This window comes from Bos taurus, chromosome 4 (genome assembly GCF_002263795.3).
Source record: "Bos taurus isolate L1 Dominette 01449 registration number 42190680 breed Hereford chromosome 4, ARS-UCD2.0, whole genome shotgun sequence".
NCBI lineage: Eukaryota > Metazoa > Chordata > Mammalia > Artiodactyla > Bovidae > Bos > Bos taurus.
Window position 1 is genome coordinate 81,276,878 of NC_037331.1, and position 15,609 is coordinate 81,292,486.

The 15,609-nt window shown below is 39.3% G+C and overlaps 1 protein-coding gene across 1 annotated transcript; it reads right to left on the reverse strand.

Annotated features, from left to right (window-relative positions):
* Window positions 1-10,311: 10,311 nt before the first annotated feature.
* On the reverse strand, window positions 10,312-14,527 carry YAE1 (YAE1 maturation factor of ABCE1). Its single transcript, NM_001199002.1, has 3 exons — window positions 14,336-14,527; window positions 12,785-12,906; window positions 10,312-10,916 (listed from the first exon to the last, which is right to left on the reverse strand). The coding sequence occupies exons 1-3, from the start codon at window positions 14,462-14,464 to the stop codon at window positions 10,487-10,489; spliced, it is 681 nt and encodes a 226-aa protein (NP_001185931.1). The 5' UTR covers window positions 14,465-14,527; the 3' UTR covers window positions 10,312-10,486.
* Window positions 14,528-15,609: the final 1,082 nt, after the last annotated feature.

Sequence of the window (15,609 nt, forward strand, 5' to 3'; positions counted from 1 at the left end):
TCTACAAATATTTTTCTTTTCTTATTGTAAAACAGCACAGTGACATTAAAGTAAGTTCTGAAAAAGGAAAAAAAAAAACCCTCTAATCCTACCGTATTAGTATCTTAGTATATTTGAGACTCATATTCTAGTTTTTATCTGCAAAAACATTTTTTACATAATTTGTACACATACATAAGAAACATTTTACAGTGACTTTTACTTTTGAAATACCATAATTATTTTCCCTGTTTCTATAGATCTCATAGTGATCATCTGTAATGAGTGCATTCACATTTCTGAGTGGATATATCAAAATATCCTTAGCAATTCTTTTACTGTTGGTCATTTAGGTTGTTTTTAATCATTATCTACTTTGCATAGGCAATAAATATCTTTTTGCTGAAGTTTCTTCTACGTGTTTAATTACTTTCTTAGATCAAATTCCTAGATACGGGTGTTTCTGATTTGATTCATACTCTGCTATATCAAACCAGAAGCTATACTGATCTTCAGCACCCATGTCTGTCTCTCTGCTCATTCTTCCCACTAATTGAACAGGATCTATCACGAATCACTCAGTTGGTTAGTGGCCTGACTTTCTCAAGTTGTCCCTTGGTTACTTCCTTGGTGACAGCAGTATCCTGTGATGAGGTCAGGAGCCTCATGTTTACTAAAGAGGTGGGGCCTGTGAGCAGCTGAGTGAACCTGGCTCACACCCCTGACCCCAGCTCTGCTGCTACCTTCATGAAGGCAGTCCTTTGTTCTAGCACACAGACAGAAAGCAAAACAGTCTCTGAGCTGGGGTCACAATACTATGCCATATTCTAGACATCCAATGAACCTCATACAGGCCTATAAGGTTAAAGTACAGACTAATAATATGTTATTTGGCATCTTGAATAGCAAAACAAAGTGACTTCAAATGAAAGTAGTTTAACTGGCTCCCACCTTGGATTTAAATGTCTAAATGCATTAAATGAGTTTTGGATCATAATCAACTCTATGGCAATGATTTCTAGGATGTGTGTGCTCAGTCACTCAGTCATATCCGGCTCTTTGCGAACCCATGGGCTGAGGCCCGCCAGGCTCCTCTGTCCATGAGTTTTCCCCAGCAAGAATACAGGAGTAGGTTGCCATTCCTCCTCCAGGGGATCTTCCCCAGCCAGGGACTGAACCCATGTCTTCTGTGTCTCCTGCATTGGCAGGTGGATTCTTTACCACTGTGCCATCTGGGAAGGCCCTGATTTTTAATATAGCAGATAGATTAAAAATTTGTGGTTAGTTTATACAAAGTAAAGACTTCATCATTGAAGGTTCTCAAAGTATGATTTGATGTTTCACTGTAGTTTATCATCATAAATTAGAATTTCTGGATATTGTAGGATCTGATATTTGAAGGAAGGTGTGTTATAGTATAGTTTCCAAATAAGAAAAAGAAAGATTTTATTCTCAGGTTATTTATGTTATATCCTCATTCCAGTCCAGCTTTACTTTATTGGCAAGGGCTGTCAGTATGATTACTGTCAAATCATTCATATTATTATTACAAGGGACTTGAAAAATCACTTTAGCTTTATGTTAAAAATTCTTTGTAAAACCTTACACTTATTTTATAAATAACAAAGCAGTATGATATTATGGTGACTCTGCAATCCATAAGGAAATAGACTTAAATATTAGCTGGAATGAGTTGTGTTTAATGTGAGGAAAATGTACCTAGTTGTGTATTTGTTGACTTAAAAAAGGAGGGTTGTGATCTATTTGATAGGCTAAAAAAGTAAGTTGCTGTCTCTGTCTTCCTATCCCTAAATCCTGAGTTGTCTGTATCTGTGTACGTGAGAGAGATTAATGTTTGAAACAGTTTAGGCACAGTCCTGACAAAGTAGAAATGCTTCATGCATGTAAAATTGTAATCTTACATCACTTCTGATTGAAGGTTATATGCTTTGAGTTCTAGGCATTTATTTTTAGGTCTCAGGGATTTGGAGAATAAATGGTGCTTTTTTCCTGCCACCAGGTTTTCTTATGATTGGTTATTTTGATTGAGAAAAATTCTCAGCCTGAAGTGTGAGTTGTTTAGTCGTGTCTGACTCTTTGTAACCCCATGGACTGTAGCCCACCAGGCTCCTCTCTGTCCATTGGATTCTCCAGGAAAGAATACTGGAGTGGAGTATCCAGAACCAGGGTCTCCCTTTTTTTAAAAAAGCAGGGGGAGTGCACCTTACCTTTCTGAGTTTTTTTTTTTTTAACATACTCCAGAAACCTCTCCCTATCCTTCCAGTCTTACAAAAGACTCAATTTGTTTGGCACAGATAGCTTCAGGAATAATCACTGGCTTCCTGTCTTGAGAGCACAATAGGTATCAGGATGCACCAGCACCACCCAGTGGCCTTGAACTAATTCAACAACTCTTGGAAATAAACCAGATCCAGAAGTTCAGGGTCGGCCTCTCAATTGTGAACTGTCTACAAAACAAACAGGATTCAACTTCTGCAGATCTGAATTCATTGTGCGTAGTTCTTATTATACTTTAATCTTCATGAAAGAGCAGAATATAGGGCAAGAAAACGGAGTTCGGTGTATGGTAAGGACTCTAGGCTCTTTTTGGCAGATCTGTAGCAATACATATTCTTGCCAGTGATGAACTCACACTCTGTATTTGAAAGTTAAGTAGGAAATTTATGAAAGCGAAAGAAACATTATGGCAACAAGTGACACAAATTATCCTCTCCACGAGGACTCTAGAAAGTCTGAGTCCATGGAGACTTTAGTTTCTGTATATGCAGAACACACCTTTCATTAACACTTTCTAGATATTCTCCCAGTAGCAAATGGCATTTAATTTCTTGTTTTAGATGTATAGCAAACAAATTTTTCTCTTCTTGTAAATGCTGATTACTATACATGTTATAGAAATAATACTTGCTGACTAGGTAAGACTGGAAAAATGCAGAAACATAGAAATTAACAGCAAGGGGGAAATACAGTTCATAGTCCCTTCACTAAAAACAGTCACTACTGCCGTGTTATTATTTCATACACATTTACCCAGAGCACCAACTCTGCAGGTACAACTGCTTTGCTTTCAATCTCAACTGGCCCGTTTAATATCTGTGATTGGATAAGCCAGTCTTCTTGGGCTCTGGTTTCTTCATCTTTAGGATGAGGATAATGAATAGTCTTGATGCTTAGGGACATTATGAGGATTAAACAATACAGGCGAAATTTTCAGGACACTGCCTGTATATCCTGTATACCACGTTAGCTCTTAACTTTCCACTCCTCTATTTCCTCCAATTCCTTCCTATTGTCGTTAGACACCATGTACCAGGCAGTCTGCCAGAAACTATTTATATATCCTTCTAGTTTTTTCTTTTGTAGTATCTTTCTGTCCTTAATAACTAAAACTGTTCAAATAAAATTTTTATCACTAAAAATTATACTGTAGTATGCCGGGGTCCTGCCCCGGCTGATCCAGGGTATTCGAAGCGGGGACGGCGTCGGCGACCTATTTATTTAAATATTTTATCAAAGATATACAGAGTAATAGGATGAGGATAGCTCAGTAGGAAAATTCAGTGGAGAAAAGAGGCTGAGTAGCTTGGTTTACGCGGGAGACCAATAAAACTTCAAGACAAGAAGTTTGCACCACTTACGAAGGCCGCAGGCGTCCTTCTGTTCTCCCGAAGGAGAGGAGACACTGAGGCCTCCCCGGTCGGAAATTAGAAGCCCAGGCATAATTAGTAAGCATGGTGGGTTCCGCGCTCCAGATGGAGACTCAACCAGAGTGAGAGAGAGAGCGACATGGGGAGACCAGTATTTCGAGAAACTGATCCCAATTCTTTATTTTCCATGGTCTACTTTTATACACTGAGATGTTATGCAAAAGTCACGCGGGGTCAGCAGTCCTGACTTTTATCAAAGTCAGGTGCTTCATACAAATGTATACAGAGGTCTTAGGGGTGTTACATCATCTTCTGGCCAGGGGGGCCTGCTGACAATTTACGACCCTCTCCTTGTGACAGCGGTCAGTCAATCAGGACACTTATTTCTCCAGGGCTGATTATTCTCAAAACAGACGCCACCCAAATAAAGTTACATTCCTACAGGGTGAGGGTGTAGTGGGTTTTAGTTAAGGAAAGAATTTACTTAGCCCAAGGTCTAACGTGATTAATATCAAAGGTTAATACTTATTCCTTCTATATATTCATTAATGTGTGTAAGGGCAGGGGATATGGAGACTTAGCAACAAACATTGGCTCAACAAATGAAAAACCCTTCACCAACACAATTTCTAATTAGCCCACTATACTTATAGTTTTCTAACTTCTCTAAAGAACCTGTTTTTAGAGGGTTTAAAGCATCTCGTGCCTCTCACGGTTGGGAGGCTGTGAGCAATCACATGTGGCCCGACGAGCCTGTCAGGCAGGCTAGAGAACCTTCAGAGGAGTTCGTAGGTTAAAACACTCTTGTCACACCCAAGAGTTTTTATTGACTGGAGCTCTAGGTTAACTCCTTCTCCGAAAGAGGTGGTGGGGGACAGCCTCTCCGAAAGAGGTGTAGGTAAGAGCACAAAGTAGTAAAGTAGGCAGGCTCTGGTTATGGGGGTAGATGCTCGAGGATTTCCAGGGGGACTCCTGAGGCTCGATCCCGCCTTTGCGTATGTCGAGCCTCCTTCCTCATGACCTTTGCCATGGGCGGAGTACCTCACTCTGGCCCCCAACAGTAGTATTCATTTAGCAATTGGTAAATAACATTGTCTTAGTGCCACTATTTAGCTTAGTACAAGATAAAGACAGAATTTGTATATGTGGATTCTTATTAACATGTAAAATGAAAAAAAAATTTAAAAGGCAAACATAAAGGTTTGTTTTCTCGTCTAAAAATAAAATATGTGATGTATTTTGGAATTCTAAATTCCTGATTACATTTTCATTGTGGCTAGCAGATATAGTTATTTTTTCCTCTCATCAAGCAGCACATACACATCTATAAACAGGGTGGGATGGTTAAGTGCTGGGGATATAATGATGAATACGGTACTTCCCTGTAAATCTGAAGTCAGAGGTACTCAAATTGATACAGAGGGAACACTGGAAAGGGCAATCACCTCTGCCTAAGATAGGTAAAATTTGAGTTAGGATTGACAGATAAATAGGAATTTGTTGGGAGAGAATGATGTGGAAGGAATGTTGGGAAGGAATGATGGTCTTCTACTCTTCCAGGTAGAGGAGTCAAGAGTGAGTAAATTTAGAAGTTGGGAATTGTCCACATAGAACTGCAGTATATAAAGAAGTGCAGAGTGTCTGTGTGCATAGTGGAGCAGGATGCAGGATGAGAAAGACAGTGCTGCTTGGGTCTGGAAATGAAATTCAAGTTTATAATTTACCCAGTAGAAGCAAGTAGTAATGAGCAGGACAAAGAGGAAAAGTGCTGCTGCAGAAGGCAGGTAGGGGGATGTAGAGGTAGATGCCAGTGATGGAGGAGACAGGGGAGAAGACTAGAAACCAGTCAGTCAGGGCAGCTGTATGACCTAGCAGCCACCAGAGACCTCGGCAACAAGATGAGGAGCGGGTGGGGAAAAAATAATTTGAGACAGTGACAGCAGACTCTTCTTCCAGGTTCGTTGAGAAAAGGCAGTAAATGAGGGCAAAAGAAAGAAAAGTAATTATGGAGGTGAAGTACTGATATATTAATGACAGAGACTTGAGAATTTCTGTACAGCAAGAAATCTGAATGGTAGTTTATTAACATGACATATGATATTCACTTCATCTACTGGTCGGAAATTAAGAATCTCTCTCTAAAATACAAGTGAAAACTCATAGCGGTCAGAAGGACCATCATTAAAAAGTCTACAGATAACAAATGCGGGAAAGAGTGTGGAGAAAAGGGAGTCCTCCCACACTGTTGGTGGGAATGTAAATTAGTGCAGCCACTATGGAGAACAGTATGGAGGTTCCTAAAAATGGAGCTATCGTATGATCCAGCAATCCAGTAAATGCCCTACTCCTGGGCATATATGTACACAGAACTATAATTAAAAAAGATACATGCACCCCTATGTTCATAGCAGCACTGTTCACAATAGACAAAACATGGAAACAACTAAATGTCCCTGGACAGATGAATGGATGAAGAAGATGTGGTACAAATATACAATGGAATACTACTCAGCCATTTAAAAAATGAAATGATGCCACTTGCAGCAACATAGATGGAAATAGAGGTTATCAGACTAAGTGAAGTCAGAAGGAGAAAGAGAAGCATCATATGACATTACTTACGTGTGGAATCTTAAATATGACAAAAGGAACTTATCTACAAAACAGAAACAGACTCACAGACATAAGAGAATGGACCTGTGGTTGCCGAGGGAGGGGATGTCGGGGAGGGATGGATATGAAGTTTGGGATTAGCAGAGGCAAACTATTATATACAGAATGATAAATAACAAGGCCCTACTATATAGCACAGGGAGCTATACTCAATATCCTGAAATAAACCATAATGGAAAAGAATTTGAAAAAAGAATCTCTCTATATATTTATTTCTCTTTCTCTTAGACTGGAACACAAAGCTTTAATTAGTTTGAAGATAGGTGAAAATCACAGCTTGGACTTGGTTCAAGGCTTTTATTTTGCTGTACCACAAAAGCAGTTAATGAGCAGTGCTAAGGATATAAATGAGGTAAGGATGAGGTAGGTGAATTCAGCTGCCCACTGTCCACTTGTCTGTGTATCACAAAGATTTTGGTGGCTTCAACAGCTCTGTCAGAGAAGAATAGTATTATGGGCTTTAAAAAACCCAACAAATAAAAAACTCCAGGTATGTCAGTATCTAGAAATTACTTATTTAAGGTGAAAATTCTGTTTTTAAGGAAACCACATCACCCAAGCCTAATGTCTGGATCCTGGGTCTTGAAACTCTTGGCTATATCTGCTCTGGGGCAATCTTGCTTTATATTTATGTTTATCTAGGGTCTTTTCATGGCGAGAATTGGTAAGCCTACAATATACAAGGCAGGGTAAAAGACACAAGGCAAGGTTTCTTGCTGGTTTTAGTACAGAGGCTCAGGAAACACAGGTATAAAATGAGCATTCCATTACTTTTTCTCTGCATTTCAGGAACTGTTGGGGGCCAGAGTGAGGTACTCCGCCCATGGCAAAGGTCATGAGGAAGGAGGCTCGACATACGCAAAGGCAGGATCGAGCCTCAGGAGTCCCCCTGGAAATCCTCGAGCATCTACCCCCATAACCAGAGCCTGCCTACTTTACTACTTTGTGCTCTTACCTACACCTCTGACTTTATGGGGGGCTGTCCCCCACCACCTCTTTCGGAGAAGGAGTTAACCTAGAGCTCCAGTTAATAATTCCTGGGCGTGATAAGAGTGTTTTAACCTACAAACTCCTCTGAAGGTTCTCTAGCCTGCCTGACAGGCTTGTCCGGCCACATGTGATTGCTCACAGCCTCCCAACCGTGAGAGGCACGAGATGCTTTAAACCTTCTAAAAACAGGTTCCTTAGAAAAGTTAGAAAACTATTAGTATAAGTATAATGGGCTGATTAGAAATTGTATTGGTGAAGGGTTTTTCATTTGTTGAGCCAATGTTTGTTGCTAAGTCTCCACATCCCCTGCCCTTACACACATTAATGAATATATAGAAGAAATAAGTATTAACCTTTGATATTAATCACGTCAGACCTTAGGCTAAGTAAATTCTTTCCTTAACTAAAACCCACTACACCCTCACCCTGTAGGAATGTAACTTTATTTGGGTGGTGTCTGTTTTAAGAATAATCACCCCTGGAGAAATAAGTGTCCTGGTTGACTGACCGTTGTCATAAGGAGAGGGTCGTAAATTGTCAGCAGGCCCCCCTGGCCAGAAGATGATGTAACACCCCTAAGACCTCTGTATATATTTGTATGAAGCACCTGACTTTGATAAAAGTCAGGACTGCTGACCCCACGTGACTTTTGCATAACATCTCAGTGTATAAAAGTAGACCATGGAAAACAAAGAATTGGGATCAGTTTCTCGAAATACTGGTCTCCCCATGTCGCTCTCTCTCCCACTCTGGCTGAGTCTCCATCTGGAGCGCGGAACCCACCATGCTTACTAATTATGCCTGGGCTTCTAAGATCCGACTGGGGAGGCCTCAGTGTCTCCTCTCCTTCGGGAGAACGGAAGGACGCCTGCGGCCTACGTAAGTGGTGCCAACTTTTTGTCTTGAAGTTTTATTGGTCTCCCGCGTAAACCAAGCCACTCAGCCTCTTTTCTCCACTGAATTTTCCTACTGAGCTATCCTTATTCTATTACTCTTTATATCCTTAATTAACGTTTAATTAAGCAGTTGTTTCCTGATCTTCGCCTACGCCGTCTCTCCTTCGAATACCCTGGATCAGCCGGGGCTGGACCCCGGCAAGGAACTTCTGTTTTTCAAAAGGCAATGTAAACTTAAAGAGATGTTTTCAATCAAACAGCCTCATTTAACTCACCTAATTCTCTTGGCTCCCTTTTCTGTGAACATCTACACAAAACACCCTATTTTCAATGGCGCCAAAGTTGTTATCCTCAGGGAATGTCAGGGTGAACCCAGATAAGATCTCTAGATTTGCTGCACTCATGAAATTTTTATTCAGGGTGACTTTCTTGAGATATATTATTAAAGATGGGTACATTTCATATCTAAGAGGCTGCTTATAATATTCCAGGTAGATTTGAGATTTTTGCTGCATTCATACATATGGTAGTAGTATCTGTATAACAAGGCAAATTACTAAATCTCTGAAATAATAATATTTACATCTAGAGAGATGTAATCAAATACTTTTTAAAAACCAGCTATCAAATGTCACTTATCTTCAGTATGTTTTAGTAAATTCTAAACACTTTGTGGTTTTCTAATTTCAAATTTGTTGCCTCAATTTCATAATGTTTGGTGAACTTTAAGGAAGTTCAAAATTGCAGTAGTACATTTTCTTGATCTCCTGAAATACCTCTTTTATCAGATAAGACTGTCTTTTAGAGTAGATGATAGATATAAGTTAAGGCTATCAATGAGGGGCAATCATTTGGGTGTCTCCGAAGTCGGATTTGTTATACAAATTTGTGTTTCAGGCAAAAAAGTGATGAAAAACTTTTTCCTGATCTTACATGCTTAGGTCCTAGAGCAAAAATTTGAATCTAATTTTGTCTATGCTAGACTAAGAATATTGCTACAATAAAGAAGTCAGTGGCTTCAATGTTTTATTACTAAATAAATAAAAGGAAAACTGCAGTTTAGGAGTAATGTGGCGCACTGTCAAGCAATACTACTAACTGGTTACAACTTGGAAAAGCCAGGTAAGTACTTGAGCATGGAATGGATTTTCTGTATTTTCTTGGAATTGTGTCCTTACTTCTAATCATCACAAAACTGAAACAAACTTTAACAAATATCATGATATCACTTATATGTGGAATCTAAAAAAATTATACAAATAGATACAGACTCACAGACATAGAAAACAAACTTAGTTACTAAAAAGAGAAAGGAGGTGGGGATAAATTGGGAGTTTTGAATTAACATGTACATACTACTATATATAAAATAGATAAAAAGAATCTACTGTATAGCACACAAAACTATATTCAATATTTTGTAATACCCTATAATGGAAAAAAATATATAACTGAATCACTTTGCTGTGCACCTGAAACATTATTAAAAAATTACACTTCAACAAAAAATCAGTAATACTTAAAAACTAAAGCAAACTTTAGAATTGTTTTTAATTATCAGTATAAACATGTCTTCAGTTTTATACTTATTAGCCTCTTAATTTCAAATATACTACATCTATCTATCTATCTATCTATATATATATATATATGTATGTGTCTATTTACAACTTTAGGTTATTTTTTGTAACTTTGGTCTGATTAGTTGATGAGGTCCTAATCACAAGACAATGTGACAGGAGCAGAAAGCAGGGCTAAGTCCTTACAAAATAACAGTTGATGCTTGAACACATGGGTTTGAACCCTGAGGGTCCACTTCCACTTGGACCTTTTTCAATAGTAAATATTACAGTACTATATGATCTGAGGCTGGTTGAATCTGAAACTCATAACTGCAGATATGGAGGGCCAGCTATAAGTAGTATGCAGATTTTTTTACTGCATGGTGGATGGGTACCTTTAAAACCTGTGTTGTTCAAGGGTCAACTGTAGTCTGATTCTTGTTAATTTCTGATAGTAATGAGTCCCCAGAAATTTGAAAATGAAGACAACTGGAATTTTTGAGCATATCTTAAACCACATAAAAATTACCATTGACAAAAAAAGAAGGATTATATTACCTTTAATATATTAATTTTGAAGATGTTTCAACATTACATGAAGGGATACCCTTACAAGTGAACTGTAGAAACCAGTGCAAATTTTGGTTAGCTTGTTCAGAAACAAAATGTTCTAAGAATGTTCTGAACATTGCCTCCATTATTAAAGGGAAGGTAATTTTTACAGTTGTTTGAGGTGTTGTAATATGTCTACTGATACTCCCAGCTGTTTTACCAAACTGGCTGTCTGTTCTAAAATCCAAGTGAGGCTTGGGTTTTCAGGGCATGCATGCTCCTGGGCTCTACAACATTTTAAAGATGAACAATCTACCTGACTAAGATTCTTACTACAGTTTTTGTTAAACTCAGCATTATTTTCACAGAATCTTTCATCTTTAACTTCATCAATCTTTTCCTCAGCTGGAGCTACATGACAAAGGTCCATATCCTGAAGGGAGTCCAATAAATCTACAACATGTGGCTGTGAAGTGATTGATTTCAGATGTCTGAGCACATACTCTTCACACTGGCCAACTGCATCCAGAAGATTATTTATTTTACTGATCAAAGCCGAACTATTATCATGAAGGTGACACCAGGAGAGCAAAGCACTGAACGAAAATATAAATAAGAGTTAAAGAGGAAAAAATTAAACAATCAAAGGCTTTTAGAATTTTTGAAGCTAAGGCTTACGTTTCTCTTCTAGATAAAATCATGCAAAAATTAATAATAATAGCAATGTGAGTCAAAATCAGGAAAGTAATGATGGTAAAATAAGATTATAAATATAAGGACATTATCTTTCAACAGAAATTAAACAACTGGAGTTAATCATATAAACTGTTTATAATTCATAACCCCTCCTTCACAGGTCCTCATCTATTTTTCCTCATTTTATTTTCCCCTTATAGCTTCTGTTGAAGATGGATACAACTCAAGAGAAAGAAAAAACCTGAAAAATTAGTTTTTCTTTTAAAGGCAGCAGCCAGCTTCTAAACTAGTGATTCTTAATCTTGGACGCACATCAGAATTACCTGCAAAACTTTTAAACTTTATCAAGGTCCAGGTCACACCCGAGACCAATTAAATCAGAATCTCTGGGGGTGTTATTTTTTAAAAGCTTCCCAGCTGATAACAAGGTGTAACCAAGGTTAAAAATCACTGTTATAACCGTATAGCTGCTTGACATCAAAACTGAAGGTGAGGGGAAAAAATGTTTTGAGACAACTCACTTTTCCAACTTTGTTAGAGTAGATACTTTACTAACAATTTTATTGAAGAAGGTTAGAATTCTTCCAGTCCTAATAATTATTTTTCTTTACTTTTTTTTTTAGTATAGAAAGTACTTTTACTTTCCTACATTCATATTATTCATGTCACGAAATAATGGTTGTTGTGAAAAGCAATAATGTTAGCAAGAACTTTTTTTTTTTTTTTTTGGCCATGTCACACAGCTTGTGGTAACTTAGTTCCAGACCAGGGACTGAACGCAGACTGTGAAAATGAAAACATGAGGTCCAAATCCACTGAATTGCCAGCAGATACCCTGCAATAAGCTTTCTAAGCTTATAAAAAATTAATTTAACTTGATGTGAAGATGAACACATGATCATTTTCTTACTATAGTATACTATAAATGCTGATTCCTGACAGCTGAATTTTATAAAACCTCAAATATAATGAACTTTTGTATTGATAACTTTTTTCTAATTTTATTTTTAATTTTTATTTTTTTCTTGGCTGTGCCACCTTATGGCATGTGGGATCTTCATCTCCTGACAAGAGATCAAACTTGCATACCCTGCATTGGAAGTGCAGAGTCTTAACTACTAGACTGCCAGGGAAGTCTCTGTCCTGTTTTGATAACTTTTATTTTATACCTTGTAAAAATCAGTGGTTCTTTGAAGCATTTATGTTTTTCTCTAGAGAGGACTGTTTAAAAGGTACAAAGCATCAAAGAGGACAAGCCTGTCGTGCTCCTAGCTCCATGTGCCTTTGGACCACTTGGTTCTAATACATGCCATTATTCCTATGAAATCCTGACAGGTGTTCAAAGTTCAGGAATAAAGTAAATGGAATAATTTTTCTGTTACTGGCTATACTCTTCATCAGGTACTTCTAGTCTAGACATCTGTTTTATTGTGTTCTGTCACATGTGCAAGAATAAAAACGTTACCCCAAACCTGAAGATTTTTTCAATTACTTTGAGATACAGATTGGTGGTAGTTCAGGTAGCAAAAAAGAAGACACCTTTGTATCATTTCTTTGCAATAAAAGACAACATCTGGCTTACATATTAAAGTGGATAACTGCTGACTTTTTGAAGGCAATTTTAGTCTATGCTCTGCAGTACCCTTTTGTGGATTTAACACGAGGGGAAACACTTCAGCTTACACTTTATTTTTACATATTACTTTCATCAAAACCCTCCAGTAGTACAAAGGTTAAAATAATTCAGCATTTAAGTTTTAAAAATTACCTCAATGTTCCTCTAAGTTGTCCATAGTTTATGATGACTTCTGCACCTTCCTTATAACCTTGATTGAAGCCTTGTTGAAGAGTAACTGCTTTGCCAGCATCTATTCCATCTCTGTAGCCTTCCTAAAAATAAGTAATGAAGAATTACAGCTGTAACTTAACACCAAGTAAACCAGTGTAGGTTTTTCTAGAAAGTCACAGAACCAATTTAGAAAGTGATGAAACAGGCCTCTATTGTGTTATTTAACATCATGGGGAACCATGATGGCATATTAAACATATGGCATAATCACACAACCAAAGTAGACTATGCTTCTCATAAAAGTTTATTGTTGGTTTATCCCATTTTTGTAGTCTAGATTTATTGGACACATTTTAAAATACTGAATCTACATATTAAAAAAAAAATCCGTGGTAGCAATAGCTCCACAGAAAGGAAACATGGAGAATTAGGTGTCTGGTCCTTTAGACACTGGTCTGGTGTGGGTGGGTAAGGCAGGGCAGGGTTACCAAGGTCTTGGAACTGGAGTAGGGAAAGAGGAAATTGGTATAGTAAAAGGAAGATGAGAGGTCTGGTTTTAGAAATTTTGCTTGAGTTAGAAATTTACCTTAATTTAAGTAAACTGAAAATCCTCTGTGCGCAAGGATTTTGTCCTGCCACAACACTCAAAAGGTGCTCAATAGTTACTGGTTTAGCCTCAGCTTCACGTAAGGCATTTCTGAAGTTGACAACATTGTTGTTGTGCTAAGCAAATATTATTTTACTGAGACATTAAACAAGGGCAGATTTAATGGCAATTTAATGGTTGGCAAGGACACTAGCAGGCACAGATCTCACCATTTGGTCCTCACCCTGAACTAAGCTCCGAAAGCTCCACCTGGAGACTGGGTGTGTGGTATTAAGCTGAGACTCAATGAATAGGAAGACAAATTAGAGATGGATAATTCACACCCAACAAATTAAAAAAACACATTAATACTCCCTTACGTAGCCACCACCATACCTTATTTTGTTCAGTCGCTCAGCCTTGTCTGACTCTGTGACTCCATTCCTTATTAGCTTTCTCTTATTGCCCTCTGACAACATTCTTAAGTTCATTTTTTCCATCTGTCCTGATTAACACTACTCCTAACTTTAGGCTCCCCACTCATTCAAGCAACCCATGTCAACTGCCTACATGTCCTTGGACAGACATAATTAGAACAGTGTAAATGTTTCTCGTCCGCCCCTTTCCTTCTGATGCCCATCAAACTGAAATCTCTTCAAAGTCTTTGACAAAGGTTATTTTGTTCGGTCCCCGGTGTCCATCCAACACAATCCACGGGCGCTCGAGGAAAGCATCCTGTGGTGTCGCACGGTTTCAAGTAACCCACTGGGAAACCGTAACAGAACATGGGCCAGACTGAATGGTAAGGGAGAGGGAGGGCAGCGCCAGGCCAGGCCGCGACCACTCCAGCCTTCATCCAGGGACCCCACCTTATCACAACTCCCAGCTCCAGTGCTAACAACCCGGTACAGCAATGGACCCCCGCCCCCTCCACGCAGATTTACTTTGACTCGTCTCTGCATGTGGCTCCGCCATTCCCGCTGCACCAGGAGCGACTCATCAGCTTCCTCGTCAAACACGTCCCTCTCCTCTTCAGGACCTTGGACCAAAGAAGCAGCTTGAACCCACGACATCACTGAGGCAACCACAGGGCCGCCGGACGCCGGAAGGGTCGGCAACTCCTTCCGGTCCGAGGGGCGGGACGAAGACAGGCAGCCGGGCTCGCGGCACTGCTGCGCGTGCGCGTAGATGTGCACGGTGTCTGAACGTCGTGACGGGTTCACAGGGTGGTCGCGGGTCCCAGGAAGGTCCTGGTTTCCCCCTGAGGCTTTTGTTCCCTGATATTTGGAAGTACCCATTGCTAAGCTGGAAATGTCACCGTGCACTTGTGGGCGAGGCCGGTTCCTCCCACGTGGAACCACTCTGACCTTGACTGCGGAAGGCAGCGCCAGCGTTCAGTGAAACACTGCACTTCTACCGTGGTGTCTGCTGGGGTCTGGGTTTTGAAGACGCGTGCATTGGCAAAACCCTTCGAGGTAGTTCTTTTGAGGCACTCCGTTATTTTAGAATCCCTTTCAGTGCAATTAAAGGTTTGGACTGCCCGACTGTTTCAATTGTTAAGAGCGTGGAACAAAGGACATTAAAGAAGTTAAGATATTGCAGCCCTTTTGAGATCAGTAAATATAGAGAGCGTTTATAAAACGAAATGTATTTCTCATTGATTCACAGCATCCTTCTCTGACTCCTGTTCCTTCTGAAATGCCAGAAAAGACTGGTGAAGATGGAGACTTGTCTTTATATAAGAACTCAGCACCAGCACTGTTCCAAACTGTAGTAGGTGTTGAAACAAAAGTTAATGAATGAATGGATACCATCAGTATTCCTGTTTGGCCCTTTGCGTGCTCATGTGGTAGTGTGTGTTCATAGTTCAGTCCTGTGTGACTCTGCAACCCCACAGACTGTAGCTCTACAGGCTCCTTCCTCTGTGCATTGAATTCTCCAGGGAAGAATTCTGGAGTGGGTAGCCATTCCCTCTTCCAAGGGATCTCCCCTACCCAGGGATGGAACCAGGGTCTCCTGCATTGCAGGCGGATTCTTTACAGTTTGAGCCACCAGGGAAGCCCATGTGGTAATGATGATTTACTTAGCCAACAAATTTTCTTGAACATTTGCCTCGTGCCAGGCACCGTTATATGCTTTTGAGATACATCAGTGAACAACACACGGAAGTCCCAGCTCTGACATTCATGAGGAAATATAAGTAAATTATACCGTTTGT